This window comes from Chenopodium album, chromosome 15 (assembly GCF_948465745.1).
Source record: "Chenopodium album chromosome 15, dcCheAlbu1.1, whole genome shotgun sequence".
In the NCBI taxonomy this organism is placed as follows: Eukaryota; Viridiplantae; Streptophyta; class Magnoliopsida; order Caryophyllales; family Amaranthaceae; genus Chenopodium; species Chenopodium album.
In genome coordinates this window covers 6,487,498-6,508,436 of record NC_137848.1, presented here as the reverse complement: position 1 = coordinate 6,508,436, position 20,939 = coordinate 6,487,498, and the positions used below count along the sequence as shown (strand labels likewise).

The following is a 20,939-nucleotide window of genomic DNA, read 5'->3' as shown; positions in this document are numbered from 1 at the left end:
CTTACTTCCAAACATTGACACACACTTGGTAGGCATCACATAAAAAAGAGAGATTTCCAAAATGTTGTTGGTTTGATGGTAGGAAATTAAAGGAAAAATGGGACCAATGTCTTATTTTGTTAAGTGTTGTTTTCTGCCTCCTATATCTTTGTGTCATTATTTCTAAATTAGGGTTTAGTGAGATGATTTTTTACCTTATTTAGTGGGGGATGAAGTTTCTAGAAATGTGTACAAAAATAGTAAGGAGGTATCTTAGGATTTGTCTTTACATGGAACAAAGAAATATTATACTTATACAGTTATACCTGCATAATTGACCATAGTCTATGAATGAGTTGAAAACTTGAAACATGCTGATTTTTAACCTTCTATTTTTACCTTGTTTTATGTCTTGTTCTTTGTGTTTCTTTCTATTATCTATTTTTGAAATTTACCCCAAATTTAATTCTCAACCACCTACAATTTTTGCTAGGAAAAACAAGTCTATCGTTGCACGTGCATCTCACCTGAGACAATTTTTTGGACTTGCATTTTTATTTTTTTTTGACCCAAAGTACCAAATTTATTAATAGAAGAAATTAAGGTACATCACGGTTAACATCAGCAACTAAACAGGAGGGAACCTCCTCAATCCATACTCTAAGTTCATTGAAATCTCTACTTAGATTAGCTAACTTATGGGCCACAACATTCCCCTTTCTACCAATGTGTGTGAAAGAAATAGAGGAGCAGAGCTTTGCTAAATGCAGAATATCACCCACAACCGTTCCCAGCAGAGAATTATCACGAGTGCCATTGCTGAGTTTACGATAGAGGTTAAGGCAATCCACTTCCAAGGCAATGTGTAGCAGCCCAGCTTCAAGAGCAATCTGAAGAGCGTGCCTCGCAGCCAATGCCTCCGCAACAATAATATCAAAGCGGCCAGGCTTGAGAACACATGTAGCAGCCATAACATCCCCCATCCAATCTCTCATAACTGCACCAAACCCAACTGTATTATCATTGAAAACAGCAGCATTTGCATTGATTTTGTAAATTCCCATTCTTGGAGGCGACCACACATGACTGATCTTCAACCCATTCTCAACACAAGGAGCAACCACATCCAGAGCCTTAGCATACTCACCAACTAAATTCGAGGCCTTCACAAAAACATTCTCCGCAACAATGGTTCTGCACTCAAACAGGAAGGCATTTCTTTTGAGCCAAATGCCCCATAGGATGCACCAGAATAAGTCCCACCACTTTTTCTCTTTAAAATTTGAAGAAAGAAAAGCAAACCAGCCAAGGAGAGAAGGCATCCTTGATTCAGAACACACCAGCCGCAAAGGGGATGTATACCAAATAAAGCTAGCATCCTTACAAAGAAAAAGGGCGTGCAATAAAGTTTCAGGGCTGTCACCACAGCAGGGGAAAATTTCATCAACACACATACCACGTTTGAGCAAGGTAGCCCTGACAGCAACACCATCGTGCAACACTTTCCAGCCAAACAATTTGATTTTTGTGGGGATTTTTGCGTTCCAGAGGCAGTTCCACATCGAAGAGCAGGGGGGAGCAGAACCAGAAGCAAGATCTCTATTTTTTTTCCTTCAGTTCAGCATGATAAGCACTCTTAACAGAAAACTCCCCATTCTTAGTAAAGTGCCAAGCCCAAACATCCTCACCACCAAAACGAGCAATCGGAATTTTGAGAATTTCTTCAGCATCCCATTGAATAAAAAAAGTATCCAGCTTTTCCTTAATCCACTCACCATCACAAATAAGATCATTCACCACACAAGGTTTGTTTTCCACACTAGAAGGCACAGTGATAGGCTTGAAAGCAGGGAGGGTGGGAATCCAGGGGTCATTCCACACATCAGTATTATGACCACTTCCCACAATTTTTACAGCACCCTTTTTGACAAGATCTCTAGCAGACAAGATTGATCTCCAAGTGTAGCTTGAGTTAGAGCTTAAATTTGCAGAGAAGAGATCACCCTTTGGGAAGTACTTTTGTTTCATAATTTTCCCCATCAACGAGGAAGTATTGTTCATAATTCGCCAAGCTTGTTTAGCGAGCATTGCTTTGTTGAAAGCTTGTAAATTCCTCATCCCCAAACCACCCTCTTTTTTCGACAGATAAGTCTTCTCCCAAGCAACCCATGCCATCTTGCGCTCCTCCTTTTGTTGACCCTAGAAAAAATTCCGGCAAAGGCGTTCAATTTCATTTAAGATGCTAACCGGGATCTTGAAACATTGCATAGCATATGTGGGAATAGCCTGTGCAACAGCTTTGATCAAAATTTCCCTACCCGCTTGAGACAAGAAACCCTCCTTCCACCCCTTCAATTTTTTCCAAACCCGGTCTTGAATGATGGAAAAGACCCGTTTCTTGGAGCTACCAAGATAGGTAGGAAGCCCAAGATATTTTTCATGACTCTCGACAGCTTTAAAAGATAACTTCGATTGAAGGATATTTTGTTTTTCTGGCTCAACGTTTCGGCTGAACGAGACCTCAGACTTATCCATATTCAATTTCTGGCCTGAAGCAATTTCATAGGTAGAGAGAATATCCAACACATTATCAACTTCTTCCTCATTGGCTCTAACGAAAAGGAGGCTGTCATCCGCGAAGAACAAATGAGAGATAGGTTCCACATGCTTCCCGATTTTGATACCATGAATCTGATTTTTACTTTCGGCATCCCTCAAAAGAGTCGACAAACCCTCGGCACATAAGATGAACAAAAAGGGGGAAAGCGGATCCCCTTGACGCAGACCCCTGGAAGGAAGAAAACCCCGAGAAGGTTGTCCATTGACAAGGATAGAGAAAGAAGCAGTCTTCACACAAGCCATGACAGAGCCCACAAAAGAAGCGGGAAACCCCAATTTCCTCATTATATTCTCAAGAAAAGTCCACTCGACTCTGTCGTACGCCTTGCTCATATCCAATTTCAAACCCAAGCAGCCTTTCTTCTCGGTTTTCTTTTTCCTCAAATAATGAAAACATTCATAAGCCACAAGGATATTATCAGTTATAAGTCTTCCGGGAACAAAACCGCTCTGCGACTCATGGATAATGTCAGGGAGGACCTTTTTTAATCTGTTAGCAAGGACCTTTGCCACGATCTTGTAGAGGACATTACATAAGCTGATTGGTCTAAAATCGACCGGAGACTCACACAATTTCTTTTTCGGGATGAGAGCAATGTAAGTCTGATTTATAGAACTAATTTTATCACCATTGTTCAAAATTTTTAAAACTCTATCGATCACATCAATTCCAACAATATTCCAGAATTTTTGGTAGAAAATTGCACACATACCATCGGGGCACGGAGCTTTCGTAGGATGCATAAATTTGATAGCTTCAACAACTTCATCACTTCGAAAGGGGGCATTGAGCATATTTATCATGTCCTCCGAAAGAATAGGGGAGACTTTGTCAATGACAGGGGCAATCTCCACCGCATTAGTAGAACCAAAAAGATTCTCAAAATGGCGCACCAATACTTCCGCAATCTGGTCCTCATCATCATAGAGAATGCCAGCATCATCCTTGAGCGTATCAATTTTATTCCGCTTAAGCCGCTGCTTGGTTTTGGTGTGAAAAAATTTGGTATTTTTATCACCCCCTTTTAACCAATCTTGCCTGCTTCTTTGGCGCCAGTACCTCTCCTCTCTCTCCTCGAGCTCATCCATCCTCTCATCAAGAGTACGCATATGGTTAATGACATCGTGAGTTTGTTCAAGCTCCATCAATCTTGCCATTTGCTGCTTGCATTCGTTAAGCTCCTTCCCCGTATTACCAAAAGTATTTTTGCTCCAAGACTTCAGATTATTGGCAGTACGAGCAATGTTTGCAGTGATGCTTGCACCCTCTTCCCAACCTTTCCCAATGATATCAGCACATCCCTCATCCCTTAACCACATTTCTTCAAATCTGAACATTTTCCTTGGCTTTTTCTTTTTTGTTGCGTGGACTCTATCCTTCAAACAGAGAAGAAGGGGCAGGTGATCAGATTTCCTTTTTTCCATGTGAGTCACAAAAGCACCCGGGTAGATATCTTTCCAGCATTGTGTTGAGAAAAATCTATCAAGACGCTCTTGAATATTATCATCATCTCCCCTATTATTACTCCACGTAAACTGGTGTCCCACAAAACCAAGGTCAGAAAGATTGCACACATCCGCAGCCCTCCTCAAAATTGCAGCTTCATTGTAGTTGAAAGAGGTACCACCTTTTTTTTCCGAAGACCATAGCATCAAGTTAAAATCACCCCCAACAAGCCAAGGAACACCATCATCCTTAAAGAGACTTTCAATTAAATTGCCAGTCAAATGTTTTTTATCATCATTCGGGTATCCATAGCAGCCAGTAAATCTCCACTCTTTGCCATCATCATTCACTAAGGCATCAATATGATGAGTGGAGAAAGACTGGATGCTCACCTTCCAATCATCATTCCACAATAACGCAACACCCCCACTTCTTTTTCTACCTCCACCATCACACCCAACAGCAAGCATGCTAGCAAATTTCAATTTTCTTTTTATTTTTTCCATCTCAACACTACTCATCTTAGTTTCTTGCAAGAACAATAAACTGGGATTTTCCGTGATCACAATCCGCCTGAGCGCATTGACTGCCCGAGGACTCCCCAACCCTCGGCAGTTCCACGATAAGATGTGCTTCATTGGTCACCGAGAGCCCAAGTAGGGCTTGCCACATTTCCACTTTGTGCTTGAGATTTGTCATTCACCTCCAACACTCTCTTCTTAATGCAAAGAGACTCATCCATCTGTAGCGGGTCATCAGTCTCTCTTTCATCAGTTCTGACTTTCCTGATAGTACCAGCCAACATTGGGGATGGATCACTAGGAATAGAGGAGTTGCGTATAATTCTCTTATATTTTTTCTGTTTTTTGTAATTTTGTTCTAGGGCCTTAGAGCATCCTTCTTGAGCCTGAGTAAGCAATTCAGAGGAATTGACAATTGAAGTCAGAGGTTCAGTCACTAACAAAGGGGAAGCATTACCCCGATTGTCCACCAAAGTCGAAGAAAGATTCATGTTGTTTCCCATCACATTGCAGGCACCCATCATCTGATTCTTTGATATGGAGCAGCTTGTCAATTTTTCCATTACAACTCCTATCTTTTCCTTCAGCTCCTTAGGAATTTTTTTCTCTTGGTTTTGTAACAAAAAGTTTTCTAGCACAATGATTTTCTTTTTTAAGATTTGAAGCAGGGCTGTCATCTCTGTTTATTTTCCAGGGAGAGGCTTTAAGCCAAGCACCATAAGAACATTTCAGGTTGTCTTCGTCTTTGCACTCGTCACAGTCCTTTACACCATGGCCAAAAAGACCACAACAATAGCAAAAGAGGGGGGGTTTTCATACTTAACTTCAAAAAACTCTTCACTACCACCCCTCATTTTAACTTTAACCTTTTGAACTAAAGGTTTTGAGACATTCGCCAGAATTTTGAGGCGTATAGATTTGTCTATTCCACTAAGCCCATTATCATCCATTTTAACAAATTTTCCGATTTTGTTACCAATTGATTCAACATTCGCAATATTAAGTCTACCCTTTAAGGGTAAGTTGTAGATTCTTACCCACATTGGTAGATCCTCCAGTTGCACATCAAGGGGCTTTTCCACACCATCCAATTCTCCAAAGACAATCGCGTGCCTATCAAAGTGCCAGGGTTGACCATCAAGAACACGTCGCTTATCCTTCCAATAGTGGAATTGGAAGATGAAACGATTTTTGCCAATATTGCTGATGTCCAGGCCGTGTTTTGGTTGCCAAATGTTTTGCATCGTTGTCATGAAAGCTTTAGCATTCACGCTTCTATCCGTCCAAACCTTCCCTACAAGTCCCAGTTCAATTCGAGCATCATCCTCCTCTTCTTCATCAACAACCCACTCTACTGCCTCTTCAACTTCCTCATTCGAATTTTTTACCAAAGAGAGAATCGTTTCTTTGGGGTCTTTATTTTGATCAGGATTTTCACCATGAGGTGGAATTTGTGATGTATTGCACTCATTGGATTCCAAATTCGAAGCCATGATTGAGAAAAGACAAGAAGAGAAAGCGACAAAAAGAAAACAAAAACCTTCCAGAAAAAGGAAAAACTAGGAGAACCTAGAGAAACCCTCCCAAGGAGAACCTAGAGGGACGAAAAATTACATATTTTTACCAGTCTGATTTTTTTGGACTTGTATTTTGTGGTCACATCATTTGTTCTTTTCTCATTATTTTATCACCCTTTTTTTTCCTCCTTTAGAAAAAAGGTTTTTTCGAGCCAGTTCTCCCTCACGGATCAACTTGGTCCAAGTTGACGGACTAGACAATTTAAGAGAGTGAGGGAAGGTAAGGGAACCTTCTTCCCTCAAATTGTCTTTAACTTGAGTAGGAATTAAACCTCCAACCTCATGGTTCAAAGGTACTTTCCTTTTACTGGACCAAGTTTGGCCTTTTGTCACTATCAATTGCCTCATTGTAGCTTTGTTAGTTTGTATTATCATGTACGTAGTAGTATAATACATATAATGGAGCACTTAAAACATTTACAATCAAGTTTGTCACTGACCACAAATATATCTAACAAGAGAGATGATAACAATCTCTAACAATGGATAAAATCTTATCAAATTCAAAATAAGTAATGTCTGTGCTAGTAAGGTATGTTGATAAATACAAGCAAGGATAATATAATGTCAATAACGTAGTAAATATTATTTACTAGATGAAACCCGTGCGATGCACGATTTGTTTGAATTTTTTAAATAATTTTTTTATATACATTTAGGTAAAATTCCTGATATCAAAAGATAATATTTTATATTTAATTAATTTAAATTGAAAAATCTCATTCGCCAATTTTGCTTACGTGTCTTTTAAATTATTTAATTCTAAAAGAAATTAATAATCTCGTATTTAATTGGCTACCACTAAAATTTATTATCCTATATGGCGCGCTGAAAAAATTAAATCCTACGTGGCTCTCTAAAAACTCGGGAAAAAACCTCCCTTATATATATATATATATATATATATATATATATATATATATATATATATATATATATATATATATATATATATATATATATATATATATATATATATATATTAGATTGTACTATTACGTATTTATGTTTTACTTAATTATATGGTCTTGTTAGATATATATTCTTAAATGAACTACTTTACCTAAATCGTATTGCCTCCTACGTTGTTTTTTTTTTGTTTTTTTTTTGTTCTTTCAAGCTTTGATTTTTATTTAGCGACATGTTGGAATTTGTAATTAATCTTGTTAGTATCATGTTTAGGATTTTGCTAATATTATTATGCTTTGAGAATATGATGATGATTATTGTTATGTCATATCATATCACTAATATATAAAGTCGGTCTCGCAGACAGAGTATGAGACAACGACACTTGGCACTCCAGTTTTTCGCTAAGTGTCGAGTAACGTACGCGACAAAAAGATATTATTGTGATTAGATTAGATGTCACGTTAGCTTAGATTTGATATATTTGTTTAGGATAAAAAAGTATACATAAAATAATTTATAATTCTTTTGAGAAAAAAATTATCTTTTTATTGACAAAAGAATTTTATTTACATAAAATAATTTATAATTCTTTTGAGAAAAAAATTATCTTTTTATTGACAAAAGAATTTTACTTATAACAAAACACCACATATTACATTTAATATAAATATCCAATTAACAATAGGGTTTTACTCCTATAAGAATAATCACGTAATTATAATTATTAATATGGCCATATATTATTAATTTTTTTTAGTCTACAAATATTTTTTTCACTTAAAATGATTTTAATAATTTTTTTAAAAAGTATTACTAAATTTAATGCTACAATTATTATTATTATTATTAAACATGCCACAAATAAGTACACTCTCTAGAATGGGTATCCGGGGAAACGCCCGGGGGCACGTACTAGTATATAAATAAAGTAGGCATTTTTAAAGAGCATTCGACGCGCCACATAAACAAAGGTATTATTTCGACCAATTAAAAATAAGATTTTTATTTTATTTTAGAATTAAAAAATTCACTCGCCACCAAGGGGCGGGATTAAGTATGCAATCCATTAACTGACACAATATGCAATTGATTTACAAATGATGGTGGAAGGTCAATCATCAATTTATTCGTGTATACAATTTAAAAAAAGTTAATCGGTTTATTTTCTTTTTATTTTTTCTTCAAGAATTAGTTTGTTTTGTTGTTTAAACGAAAATTTGCAAAATAGGTAACACTTATATATGTGTTAATTTTAAGGGAAATTCTCAATGGTAACCCCTAACTTGTGTAACACTGAAATGGTGACCTCTTTTTTTTTTTTTTTTATTTCACAAAATGACCTCAATTAAAAAATTTATCCTAATTATAACCTTATTTCATTAAAATTAACCATAGTTAAGGTTTTTTCAAAAAAATAAAAATAAACCCTTTAAAAAAATAATAACCACCAACCAGCCACCCACAGCACCAACTCCACCGGTCAGCCCATCCATTCCCCTTCCCCCTTCACTGTCGGCGTTCGGCACAGATTCCCCGCCGGCGCCCACCCCCAACCGCCAGCGACCCTAAATCGACCCCTAGCCCCTACCCCGACTCTTTCTCCCAGCCCTTACCCTTTCTTCCAACTTGAGCGCCGCTTGAAACTCACATCCCCAACCCCCATCGCCTAATTACCTGAAAACCATAACCCATCTCCAACCCCCTCGCCTGAAACTCGTAACCCATCCCTCACCCCTTGCCTGAATGTCGTAACCCATCCCCCACCACCTCGCCTGAATCCCGTAACCCATCCCCCACCACCTCGCCTGAAACGGAGCGGTAATCGAGGTCGGGGGTTCTGGGCGCGCGGTGGTCAAGGTCGGAGGGTTCTGGGCGCATGATGGTCAAGGTCGAAGGGTTCGGGGTGCGCGGTTGTCGGGGTTTGGATTAGGGTCAGGTCTGGTGGTGGCTGGGTGAAGGTGAGGATGGAAGTTGTTGAGGTGTTGGCTGGGTTGGTTGGTGGTGGACTAGTGGTTTTTTTTTATTTTTATTTTTTTTTTAATATTAGTATTTCATTAAAAATAATAATAATAATAATAAATAACCATAGTTAATTTTACCTAACCTATTTATTAAAATAAGATTATTTGTGAGAATAAATTTTTAATTGAGGTCATTTTGTATAATAAAAAATAAAGAGGGTTACCATTTTAGTGGTACACAAGTTGGGGGTTACCATTGAAAATTTCCCTAATTTTAATTGTATAAGATTAAAAAAATTAATTTGTATTAATATTTGTTATTACGATTGAAAATTAAATGTTAAATTTAAATTATTAATAGAAACCCGTACATCGCATATGCTTAATTTTGTATATATGAAATGTAAGGATTTATATTCAATTGTCACGTAATTATAAAAAAACGAAGAATAGTGATTGAGAATTTAAATATAATGTACAAACTAATAATTCAATTACAAAAAATCTTTATAGCCTAGATCAATAAATAATAAAAAAAAAGTGCAAACAATCGCCACATTAGAAAAATTAACGAATAAGATTAGATATAATTTTACTTTAATTTTATGTGTCACGTAAGTTAACAAAAAATCCATGAATAACGATTTAGGATTTAAATTATTTTATAAAAACAACCTTAAAAAAATTATCCAAATATCTAACGAAGAAAATAATATACATAATGAAAAAATTATATTTTATTTTAGAATTTAAAAATAAAGCCATATAAGAATTGATTAATGATATAAAATTCACATTTTATTTTAGAATTAAAAAGTATATATGATTTAGGATTTAAATTATTTGAAAAAAATAAAAAAAAATCTTTTCTTATGTGTAGGGAATATTTCAAGCATTATGACCCCAAACTTGAACCCCACCGTGATCATACATTTAAGCATGGCAGCGTTCCAAAGGGAAGGAAAAGAGAGCAAAAGAGTCGCCAACAAGTTTTAGGAACTTGTAAACCCAAAAGATAATCCAAAAGGACCATCAACTACTCCATAAGGTCTTGAACCAAACAGGGTCCGGGGATGAGGGTACGAATCCAATCTACAAAAGAAAGGACCCGCCCTATAAAATAGGCCTCTACTTTGTTCTGCTCGTATTCATACGCGCTTTTCGAATAACATACAAACATCATATTAAACCTACCCTGTTTATCTATGTTGGTTGAATATTAATGCACAAATAATTCTATTATTGGCGATCACTTGAGTTAAAATCACATTAGCCTAAACAAAATTATTAATTATCTTATTAAGCGTGACTTCAAGTACAAATTCCCTTTAACAATCATAAAAGGTGTGATCAAGCAATAACAATATAAAATATATCAAGCAACATAAGCATCATAATAATAATATCATGTTAATAATAAAGCTTAAATATAATAGCAAGATCCTAGGCATGATACTAACAAGATTAATAACAAATCCTAGCATGTCACTAAACAATAAAGATCAAAGCTTTAAACCTAACATGGTACTAACATGATATTAGAAAGAGTAAAAGCATCCTAAACATGATTCTAGAAAGCATAAAATAACATCCTAACATGACACTAGGAATCAAATACATCCTAACATGATACTAGGAATATTGAATAATAATAAACATGCTTTCTACATTGTGAAAGAAATAGGGAGTAAGCTAATCTACTTACTTTGAAGCCTCGTACCTCTTTCTAATAACAAAATACACAAGTTAGTAAACTTCAATGAAAATAATAAACAATAATTAAAGAATTAAACCAAAATCAAATTAAATAAAGTTTTGACTAGTTTTGGACCAAACCCTCAGAAGTTATCAAACCTCGCACGTCTAGGGCGAAGGCAACTTCGAACTTGGCTAAGAGACTCTAAGTCTTGTGAATGCGGAATATTATTTGTAAAAAGGTTGGTTTAGAAATAGAGAGAAAGAATAAGCTATATTGCTTAGAGAGAGAATAGAGAGAATTAATGATGAGAGTTGATGAAAGTTGATGATCTCAAAACAGAAGTTCGGGACCCTATTTATAATGAAAATAGTCCGGAAAAATACAGAATTTGATAAGGAATAAAACTACACGCTGTCGCCAGGAATCGACTCTGTCGCGAGGCGACAGGGTCTGTCGCATGGCGACAGACTTGTCGTTTGGCGACAACCTGTATTAGCGCGTTTTCTTCACACAGAATCCGATCTTTAATCAACTTGATCTACGGAATCCGTACAGAAGATAAAATACGTATTTTTTAAGATAATAAAATAATGTTTTACTCCAAATAAAAGTCTATTTAAAACAAATAATTATTAAATCTAATAATATTAGAATTAAAAAGAAATTTCTAGAAACTTCCAGAAAATTATAATTAATCCTAATGATTTTAGGAATAATAATTAACATTGGGCCCTCCTCTAAATCATTGGGCCGTATGTAAATAATTAACCGGACCCAGTTTAGTATTTTGGCCATAACTTCCTCAATATTCATCGGAATTGGGCTTATAATATATCGTTGGAAAGGTCTTTTCGAGCTCCATCCAACTACACTATTATTGGACCTTAATCATGGACCAAACTAAACTGGTTTGGCTATTTTCAAATAAATAGAGTTATTTTCAAAAACAGAGAGAAAAGAATTTAATAAAAACTAAACCGCAACACTTGACTTTCAACCACTTTCACCTCATTCGATTATGGTTCGACGTGAAAGGCATTCATCACTGGGTTTGGTTTTGGGGAGACACAAATGGGTGTCTACATTATGAAAAATGTTATCCGGCACATTTGGTGAACGATCATAAATTATTAGATTTTTAATATAAAAACTAAAAATTGTCATATTCTGTTGCATTTTAAATTACATAAAAATAATAATTATTCTTTTCTAACCGGTAATAACAAGTTAATTAAATATTATAGGATATAATTAAGAAAACCATCCTTTTAAACCGTAAAAAATTCAATCGCCACATAAGCAAAATTAAAATAATAATCATCCGAAAACTATTTGTTAATTTACAAATAATTCATATATAATTTGTTAATAATTATATGTTGCTTGATTATTCATATATAATTTTTCTTTATTCTCGCGTCCTACCGGGCGCGCCACCGGAGACTACAGGGCGGAGGAATATTTCTCTAAACCTAGATAATTTTTTGATTAACTTGTGTTTCTAGCTCCTAATCGTAAGTTGAAGATTGGAGATATGATTTCAGTTGCGGATATCATTGCTATAACAGCTATATCAGGAATAGCGATTAGGCTTATGGGAGTGATGGCTTAGATATGTAGTGTTTTATTCACCATGCTTACAATGAAGACCAAACTTGACACTATGGTACATGTGCATTGGTGGGTGCAAATCTTGGTGTCCCTGGTATGTCGTTCGGCAGGCGAAAGTCATCTTGTCTTGCCCTTTGATGACTTCTGATGATACTGAAGGCGATTCTGTTGCTGATGCCCAAGGTGTTCCTCGTGACGGCCGTGATGCCGGTACTTCTGCTGATGTTCAAGGTGGTGGTCGTTAAGGTGTTGCTCTGTGGGCCGTGATGACAACACTTTTGTTAATGTTTAAGGTGTCTCTCGCGACGTCGGTGATGTCAACGCTTCTATTTGCTGACGGTCCCTTTTTTTTTTACTGGTTAATAAACTTTTATAGGATTTAAAATTAATTAAATAATGTAATTAGTGCAAAATCAGCCTGTCTTGTGAGCGGTCGGCCACACCGTGTGACCATTTAAAGTAACCTCTATAACATTGATTAAGTAACTCATTTAATACCGACTGAGTAACCCTTATAACACTGACCGAGTAACTCTATAAAATGATGAAGTAATCCTTTTAACACTGACTTTCATTACACTAGCGAAGTGACCCCTATAATGACTGGCCACACCGTGTGACCAACTACATATAAGACTTTGTGGTGCAAAATATGTGGTGGTGTCAAGGTGTTGATACTGTGATGATGACACGGATAAACACTTCTGCTTTTGTTCTTAAGTTTTTGGTTTACTTAATTAAATTTGGAGAAAGTTTTGTAGGTTATCTTTTTTTATGAATGAAGAAATTGCAAGCTTTTTAAGTTTATCTATTACTGGTATTTGCCATTGGCCCAAGTTGATTTTTTACCTTCTATTTTTACCTTGTTTTATGTCTTGTTCTTTCTGTTTCTTTCTATTATCTATTTTTTAAATTTATCCCCAAATTTAATTCTCAACTACCTACAATTTTTGCTAGGCAAAACCAAGTCTATTGTTGCACGTGCATCTCATGTGAGACAATTTTTTGGATTTGTATGTATTTTGTGGTCACATCATTTGTTCTTTTCTCATTATTTTGTCACTTTTTTTTTGGTATATAAGATTTTTTTTTTTTTAAAAGGGTTCTGCTGAGCCAGTTTTCCAACCCTCACCAGTCAACTCGGTCTAAGTTGACGGACTAGACAATTTAAGAGAGTGAGGGAAGGTAAGGGAACCTCCTTCCCTCAAATTGTCTCTAACTAGTAGGGATTAAAACCTCCAACCTCATAGTTCAAAGATGCTCTTCTTTACTAGATCAAGTTTGGCCTTTTGTTACTAACAATTGGCTCTACTAGCATTGTAGCTTTGTTAGTTTGCAATCAAGTTTATCACTGACCACAAAAGTATCTAACAAGAGAGATGATATCAATCTCTAAGATTGGATAAAATCATATATGCACAACAACACAAGGATTGTGATACATTACAAACACATATAGGGTGTGTGACAAAATAGAGTTGTGGAGGTAGTAAATACCTACTTGTAATGCACATTGCACTACAAAATTGGTTTGCAGGCGCAAATTCCTTATATATAAACAAACAAAGAAACACTATGCATGGTGTATGGTTATATGGTATGTTCAATGCGCCACAAACCTCGTTAGCCAACACAAATTACTCGAATAATATACCTAAAGAAGTCACCGAGTATATTAAATAATTCCATACACATCATGTACCGAAAGGTATCATACGGCCAATTACTAATACCTATAGTAAAGATCATGCCGTCTAACCTTTAGAATGCAAGTTCAATCCCTATTAGATCATTGAGGTTTGAAAATCCATATTATCCTCCCCCCACTTTCAATATGTCTAGTTTGCCAATGTGAGATTCCAAGATTATAATAACACAACGAAAGTAACATAACATGAATCGCCATAAGAAACCGTCAACACAATTCTAGAATCTTCACAAATCAAAATGAAGGGACCAAAAAGACCCAAAAGTTTAGGACAATAGCCCAACATTAGTATTTAGTACTCATACAAACCCAAAGCTTATAAACCACTTTCCTCCTTACCCAAATCCACAAAAAAGGCGCTAAAAATATCAATATCCTCAGAAGGCAGAAGCAAACAACACTTCTATCTTGATTCTTCAATGGCAATCTTAGCTTCACTTCCCAACCACAACCCTTTCTCCCCTCTTCCAACCACCGCACCAACCACCGCACAACCACCGCCATCTTTCTCTCCACCAATCCCAGTCCCAAAATACCCTCCAAAGCAAAAACCCCATTTCCCAAAAACCCAATCAAAACCCAAAAATCACCCTGCTTTCTCCAAAATCCCCCACAACAAAACCAAATTCTTCAAACCCATTTCATCCTCCACCCCAATAATCCTCCCCCCTCCTTCCCCCGAACCCGATACCGCTACCGAAAACATTGATGATGACAATGGTATTGATAGAGCAGTTGTAATTGGGGATTCCGGGGTTTCTTACCATCTTCCCGGAGCTCCATTTGAGTACAAATTCAGCTATTCCGAAACCCCAAAAGCGAAACCATTGGCGATTCGAGAACCGCCTTTTTTGCCATTTGCTCCACCATCAATGCCGCGCCCTTGGACTGGGAAAGCGCCATTGAAGACAAAAGCTGAGAAATTGTTGAACAAGAATAAGAAGATTCCTTTGTTTGATTCTTTTAATCCTCCTCCTCCTGGTATGAAGGGTGTTAAGAGAGTTGATATGCCTGGTCCTTATAAATTTGGGGATTTTCCTAAAGAAGTGATGAGTAGGAAGGAGATTATTGGGGAACCCTTGTCTAGGGCTGAGAAAAAAGCTCTTGTTCAACCTCTTCTTAAGGATAATCGTCAGGTTAATCTTGGTAATTCAGAAGATTTTATGCCCCATTATCTTTGATTTTATCTAATTATTGCTTACTTTTTTTGAATTTTGCATTTTATTGAATTTTACATTTGTATGATATAATGAATTTGTTGTTTTCCTTTTCTTTTACTACAATGAGAATATTTCTTGATTTACCTGATGAACTGGTAAGATTTTATGTGGGTTATTGAAAAATTAGTTCTTAGGTGGATGTTACTCTTGAATTTATGATAGCTTTGGAGGTGAAGGAGTTGTTAGTGATGAGTTAATTGTATGGGAATTTTCGATGGGTAATCGAATTAGAATGATAATTTAGACCATTTTATTTTAAGTGTATAGTCGGAAGTAAAGAAGAATGTTGCAATCTGTGGTGAATGAGAAGATATGGCATATTTGAATTGGGTTTGTTAGGAAATGGGTATGATGCCTGTTGGGTTGCTGTTAGTGGGACTTTAAAGTTTTTAAGCTAGACTAGATATATTGTGTTATTTTTGATGAAATATTGCTCATCAATGGATAATTGTCTAAACTTTAAAGTATAATCTTATTTTAGGAAGAGATGGATTGACACACAATATGTTGGAGTTGGTACATACTCATTGGAAGAGACGGCGAGTCTGTAAAGTGAAATGCAAAGGTGTCCCAACTGTTGACATGGATAATGTTTGCAAATGTCTTGAGGTTTGTTCTTTGAAATTCCATGTCCCCACTTCATTCTCGGGTATCCATTGTATTTGAATTGAGTTAACGAATTGTATCCTTTGATTTTGTATGTTTTTCAGCTATCTCTAGACAATCATTGAATTTTATCATACTGCTGAAAATTGCAACCTTATCCTCTTTTGAGTTAGGAAACAACTTGCCCTCATAAAAATATCCTGCTTTAACCGTCATATATACCCTATTTAGGTTTCTACTGAATTGAATTGATACGTTTATGTACATAGTTTTTGTATCTGTTGATAGTATCAGGATTTGCAGTATGGGATTATACATGCATGAACTTCTTTTAAAAGAACAAACAAGAGGGGGAGGCATGGAGACCATTACATTATTATATGAAGTGGATAGGCTATGGTCTATAAGCATATGATATACTACCAATGTTAGATATTGTATGATTAGCTTACAACATTCCGGATTGTTGAGTATGTTAGACTTTAAGATGATCAGTTTTTGTCTATAACTATAAGGTCCTAAATCTTCTAATAGTTTATTCCAAAGTTTGGACAATCTCTGGACTAGATGTTCGTTTTTGCATAGTTACCGAGGTATCTGTAGCAATCAGTTTGAGATGAGTTTATTTTCTTGATGCTCAGACTGTTCTTAACAATGTTAGGAGAGAACAGGGGGTAAGATTATACATCGCGCCGGTGGTGTAGTTTACCTGTTTCGTGGACGGAATTATAACTATCGCACTCGCCCACAATACCCTTTAATGCTTTGGAAGCCAGCTACCCCAGTTTATCCGAAACTTATTCAAGATGCTCCTGGAGGCTTGACAAAAAAGGAGGCTGATGAGTTTAGACGAAAAGGAAAAAGCCTTCTGGCAATATGTAAACTAGGTAATGTTTGATTCTGCATACTGTTGATCTAATTTGTAGTTAATTTGCTTCTTATCTTGACGCTTTTGATGTTTGGGACTTGATACTTAAAGAGACACGACATCACATAGTTTATTCATTCTTCACTTTCCAGTCTTCACCTCTTTATCGTTCCTGTACCCACTATTGAGTCCATGTGACCCCATTGTTAATCTGCCTGGTTTGCTGCATACAAAATGGTGATTATTTGTGGTTACCCTGTCCTTGTCTATTCTACAAATCTATAATGTCTTTGTAAATATACTTTAACCCACTACTTTTTGATGTAGAACACCCAATGGCAATGTATAAATCAACATTTGGTTCAGTTTCATTTTATTGTCAGGTTCTGCTGTCTAGACAATGATGTCTGGTAAACAACTTGTTTAGCTTCAGGCGTGCTTTTTTTTTTTTTTTTTTTTTTTTTTTTTGAGCTCATTTATCCTGATACTTGCCTCATGCTTTCTGGATTTCTGCTGTTCTTAATATGGTCTACTCCCATGTTTCATGTGTCAAATACTTTGGCTATTTGGTGATTTTTTGTGTTGACTGCAAATTTTAACAATCCCTGTTGTAGTGCTGCAGTTTTAATTTTTATTATCTAGTTATTACAAAAGGTTTGGATGGACTACAGAATATAAAAGAGGGAGCAGTTTCACCTGTTGCATTTAGCCAAGCTCATTTACCATCCCCTTTGGATCATCTTAGTTTGTTTTGTGTAATGTAGCGTGTCTAAATATCTTTCTTATGCTGCAGCAAAGAATGGAGTCTACAATAACCTTGTCAATGAAGTGAGAGAAGCTTTTGAAGGAAGTGAACTTGTTAAGGTTGATTGCCGAGGACTAGAACCCAGTGACTACAAGAAGATTGGGGCAAAACTAATGGTGTGTATACAGCTTCCTTATAGTATGGCCACATTTAGTTTACGATTTCGCTTACACTAGTAAGCTGATCAACATTATAATCCATTGCTACGGTTTCCTGGTCTCATTATTTATACTATCTCTAAAGTAAATGGATAAGAGTAACTAAACCCCCAGTGGAGTATGTGTTTTCTTCAAAAATCTTTATTACCTCTCAATACCACCTCTTGTTCTGGTTTCCTGTAGTTACTCCTGCCCATTTGGTTTATGTTTGTTAGTCCTGGAATGTGTGAATTCCTTTTCTGGTGGAGGGTTAGTTCCTTTTATGCAATGCAGTGCTGAAAGTTTCCAATTTTGCATTGAAGTTTTTGATATAGCTTGCAGTTATACAGGAAGTACTGCTGGTGCTAAATTGATTTAGAGAGGCTAAGAGGATTTTGTTCTCTATATAGAATTAAGGCAGACTTATTAACTTGAAGGGCTAACTTAGTATCACTTTCTGTTCAATAACTGCAAATAAGAAATTTTGAGCCTTATAAGACTTGCAAAGATGAAGGAGCTAATTTCTTTATATGAACCAAGTGTAGTATACTAGTATAGACGGATTACATCACAGCTTTGCTGTTGCCGCAACAGAGGGACATGGTCAGATTCTATTGGGACTGGACTGCCAAACCCACCCCCACCCCCCCTTTTCTATCTCAAATTAGGGATTGATCATGAAAACTTATGCCTACAGTTTGGATCTGCTGTTAATGGCCACTTTTTCTCAAGTCCTAGAGATGATATTTATTCAGGTGTCACATATTAGTCAATGCAATTTCTAACCAAAACTTGCATTTTAGTTGTCTTTTGTTTTGTAAATTTTTCAACTGTCCAAGTAAACAAAATGCTTGCTTTCAAATATGAACCTTACATTGAGACTGGAACGGGCAATCAGGTAGGCAGGTTTCCCTCTCAATTACAAATATGATCAATTTTTTTCCTGCTATAGATGCATAGGCATCCTGTTGACCTAAACCCTTGTCATATCTATTCAAAACCCTTTTGTCCACTCACTTAGGCTTAGAAAGGTTCCTTCTTGTTCTGGTCCTGACATCTTCTATCAGTCAATTACTCGCTGTGTAATTTTATTGCTAAACATGGCATAATTATGATAATGCTGGCTGGCTTCAATTGACTGTGCATTCATAATTTGAAAATGTAAGATTCTCTGAATTGCTTTAGCTCTTTGCAATGGTTAATAGCTGGTGAAATGGATTATGTGATGGTCATATGTCATTGGCTCTATATATATGTCCTCAATTATAAAAAGACGGAACTTGGCCATATTGTGTTGCAAACATGAAATCAACTGCAAAGTGGCAGAGAGTGACATTCTTCCTGTGTGTGCAACAGGAGTTGGTTCCCTGTGTGTTGCTTTCTTTTGATGATGAACAGATACTAATGTGGAGGGGACACGACTGGAAGTCTATGTACCCGGACACTCCAACAGCCTTGCTGACCCTGGATGCTACTGTAAATGGTTTTGGTGCTTCAGGTATGTATGATTAAGACTACCATCATTTTGATTGTATTTTATGTTGATCGACTTTTCAAATCACCACAAGTGTGCATGTCGGATCCTCACACTCCAACAGGGGTATGGACATTTCACACTGCATTTTAGACGATTAACAAGGGTAATTTTCATTACATAGCTAGCTGACACTTGGACACATTCACATGTCTGACATACTTACCAGTGTCCAAGTAACATAGATTTATTAAGTTAAAATATAGTTGCTGGATGCCTCAAAGTAGGCAACAAAAATGAATTACACCCAAGTGCTGTGTTTAGTTAGAGGTCTTTCCTAGGCGTCTCTAGTTGAGCTGTATTCTAGTGTTTGTCAGATCTGATGCACTTACTGACCAATTTTTTCTGTTTCTATTCACGTTCAGGAAAATCAGGCAAACCTATAACTGTTATCTCAAGCCCAAGAATGATGTCACTATGGAAACGTGCAATAGAGTCAAATAAGGCAGTTTTACTCGACGAGACTGATCTGGGTCCTGATGCTCTTTTAGATAGGGTGGAGGAATTTGATAGGATGACACAAGCAATTGAGCATTCGTATCCTGCTCTAGTCCATGCAGGTGCAGGTGAATTATCAAATTTGGAAGCCAAAGATGAGATCTTCAATGACGATGAAGAATTTAATGATTACTCCAATGATGAAGACGACGAGTTCGAAGATTATGGAGATGACCTATTTGAGGAGGCAGAATCACCTGGCCCTCTAGGCTCGTTATCAGTTGATCTGATAGCAGAGAGATTGCATCGGCAAAATCTATAATTATGTGGGGATTAAAATTTTTACACTAAATCTGATACTGTGATACCAATGTAAGATTGTAAGTGTCCTCTTATATTTTGTGCATAGACTGGGTTGTAAACAACAATTTGTACATAATGAATGAAAAAACTACTGATTATGTAATTACTGTTGGTGAAATAACTTCTAAAACAAAAGAAATTAACAAGTAATACAGAAGTTTATTTAAATTGCTTGCTCTGTAGTAAAATGCTGGGCCACGGCCTCCTCTATTGTTGTTGAAGGCTTGAAGAGTTGAAGCTTATGCAAGTAGGGGTGTTTTTGTTGTTTATCCTTCAGACATAATAGTGATGTGTTAATTTTTGAAGTTGCTATCTTTCAAAATTCTGCTTAGTTTTTTTTTTTTTTTTTTTTTTTTTTTTTTTTTTTTTTTTTTTGAAACCCTGCTTGGTACTCTTAATGTTGAGGCTCGGATTTTGGGATTTGGGTTTGGATTTTTTTTTTTTTGAGAAAGCCGCACACGGACTAATTATTATTCATTCATACTTGGGCAAATAGGCAATAATCAAAAGCAACAGCCTCCTCAACCACACTTGGACAACCCCCTACCCACACTCTACTCGAGTACCTGAGCGGGCTAAGGTGAGCCATAACGTGAGCTAAACAATTAGCTTCCCTAAAAATATGAGCAAACTCAATACTGGTGGCCTTAATCTCCTTAACAAGCCATCCTAGGAAAGACCCACTATTTGGGTTTGGATTTTGAGATATTGGTACTTGATTTTGAGCAAACATATGAGATAAACTGTTTATCACATGCTCACAATCTCAACCGCCAACAAATAATTTACGAAGTTTGACTTATCTGTAAAATATGAGTAATTGGTTGTACAATGTCCATAATTCAATCAAAGTTGTTTAATTGACTTATTTACTCAACCTTGCTCTCTCTCGAATGATCAGATGAACCAAAATCAGCAAAATGTACAATTAAAA

The 20,939-nt window shown here is 36.3% G+C and overlaps 1 protein-coding gene across 1 annotated transcript; it reads left to right on the top strand.

Moving 5' to 3' along the window:
* The first annotated feature begins 14,364 nt into the window (after positions 1-14,364).
* LOC145582813 (CRS2-associated factor 2, chloroplastic-like) lies at positions 14,365-20,171 on the top strand. The gene is made up of 6 exons (XM_081639837.1): positions 14,365-15,180; positions 15,736-15,863; positions 16,522-16,747; positions 17,522-17,649; positions 19,027-19,168; positions 19,570-20,171. Exons 1-6 carry the CDS (start codon positions 14,454-14,456, stop codon positions 19,962-19,964), a joined length of 1,746 nt encoding a protein of 581 aa, XP_081495963.1. The 5' UTR covers positions 14,365-14,453; the 3' UTR covers positions 19,965-20,171.
* Positions 20,172-20,939: the final 768 nt, after the last annotated feature.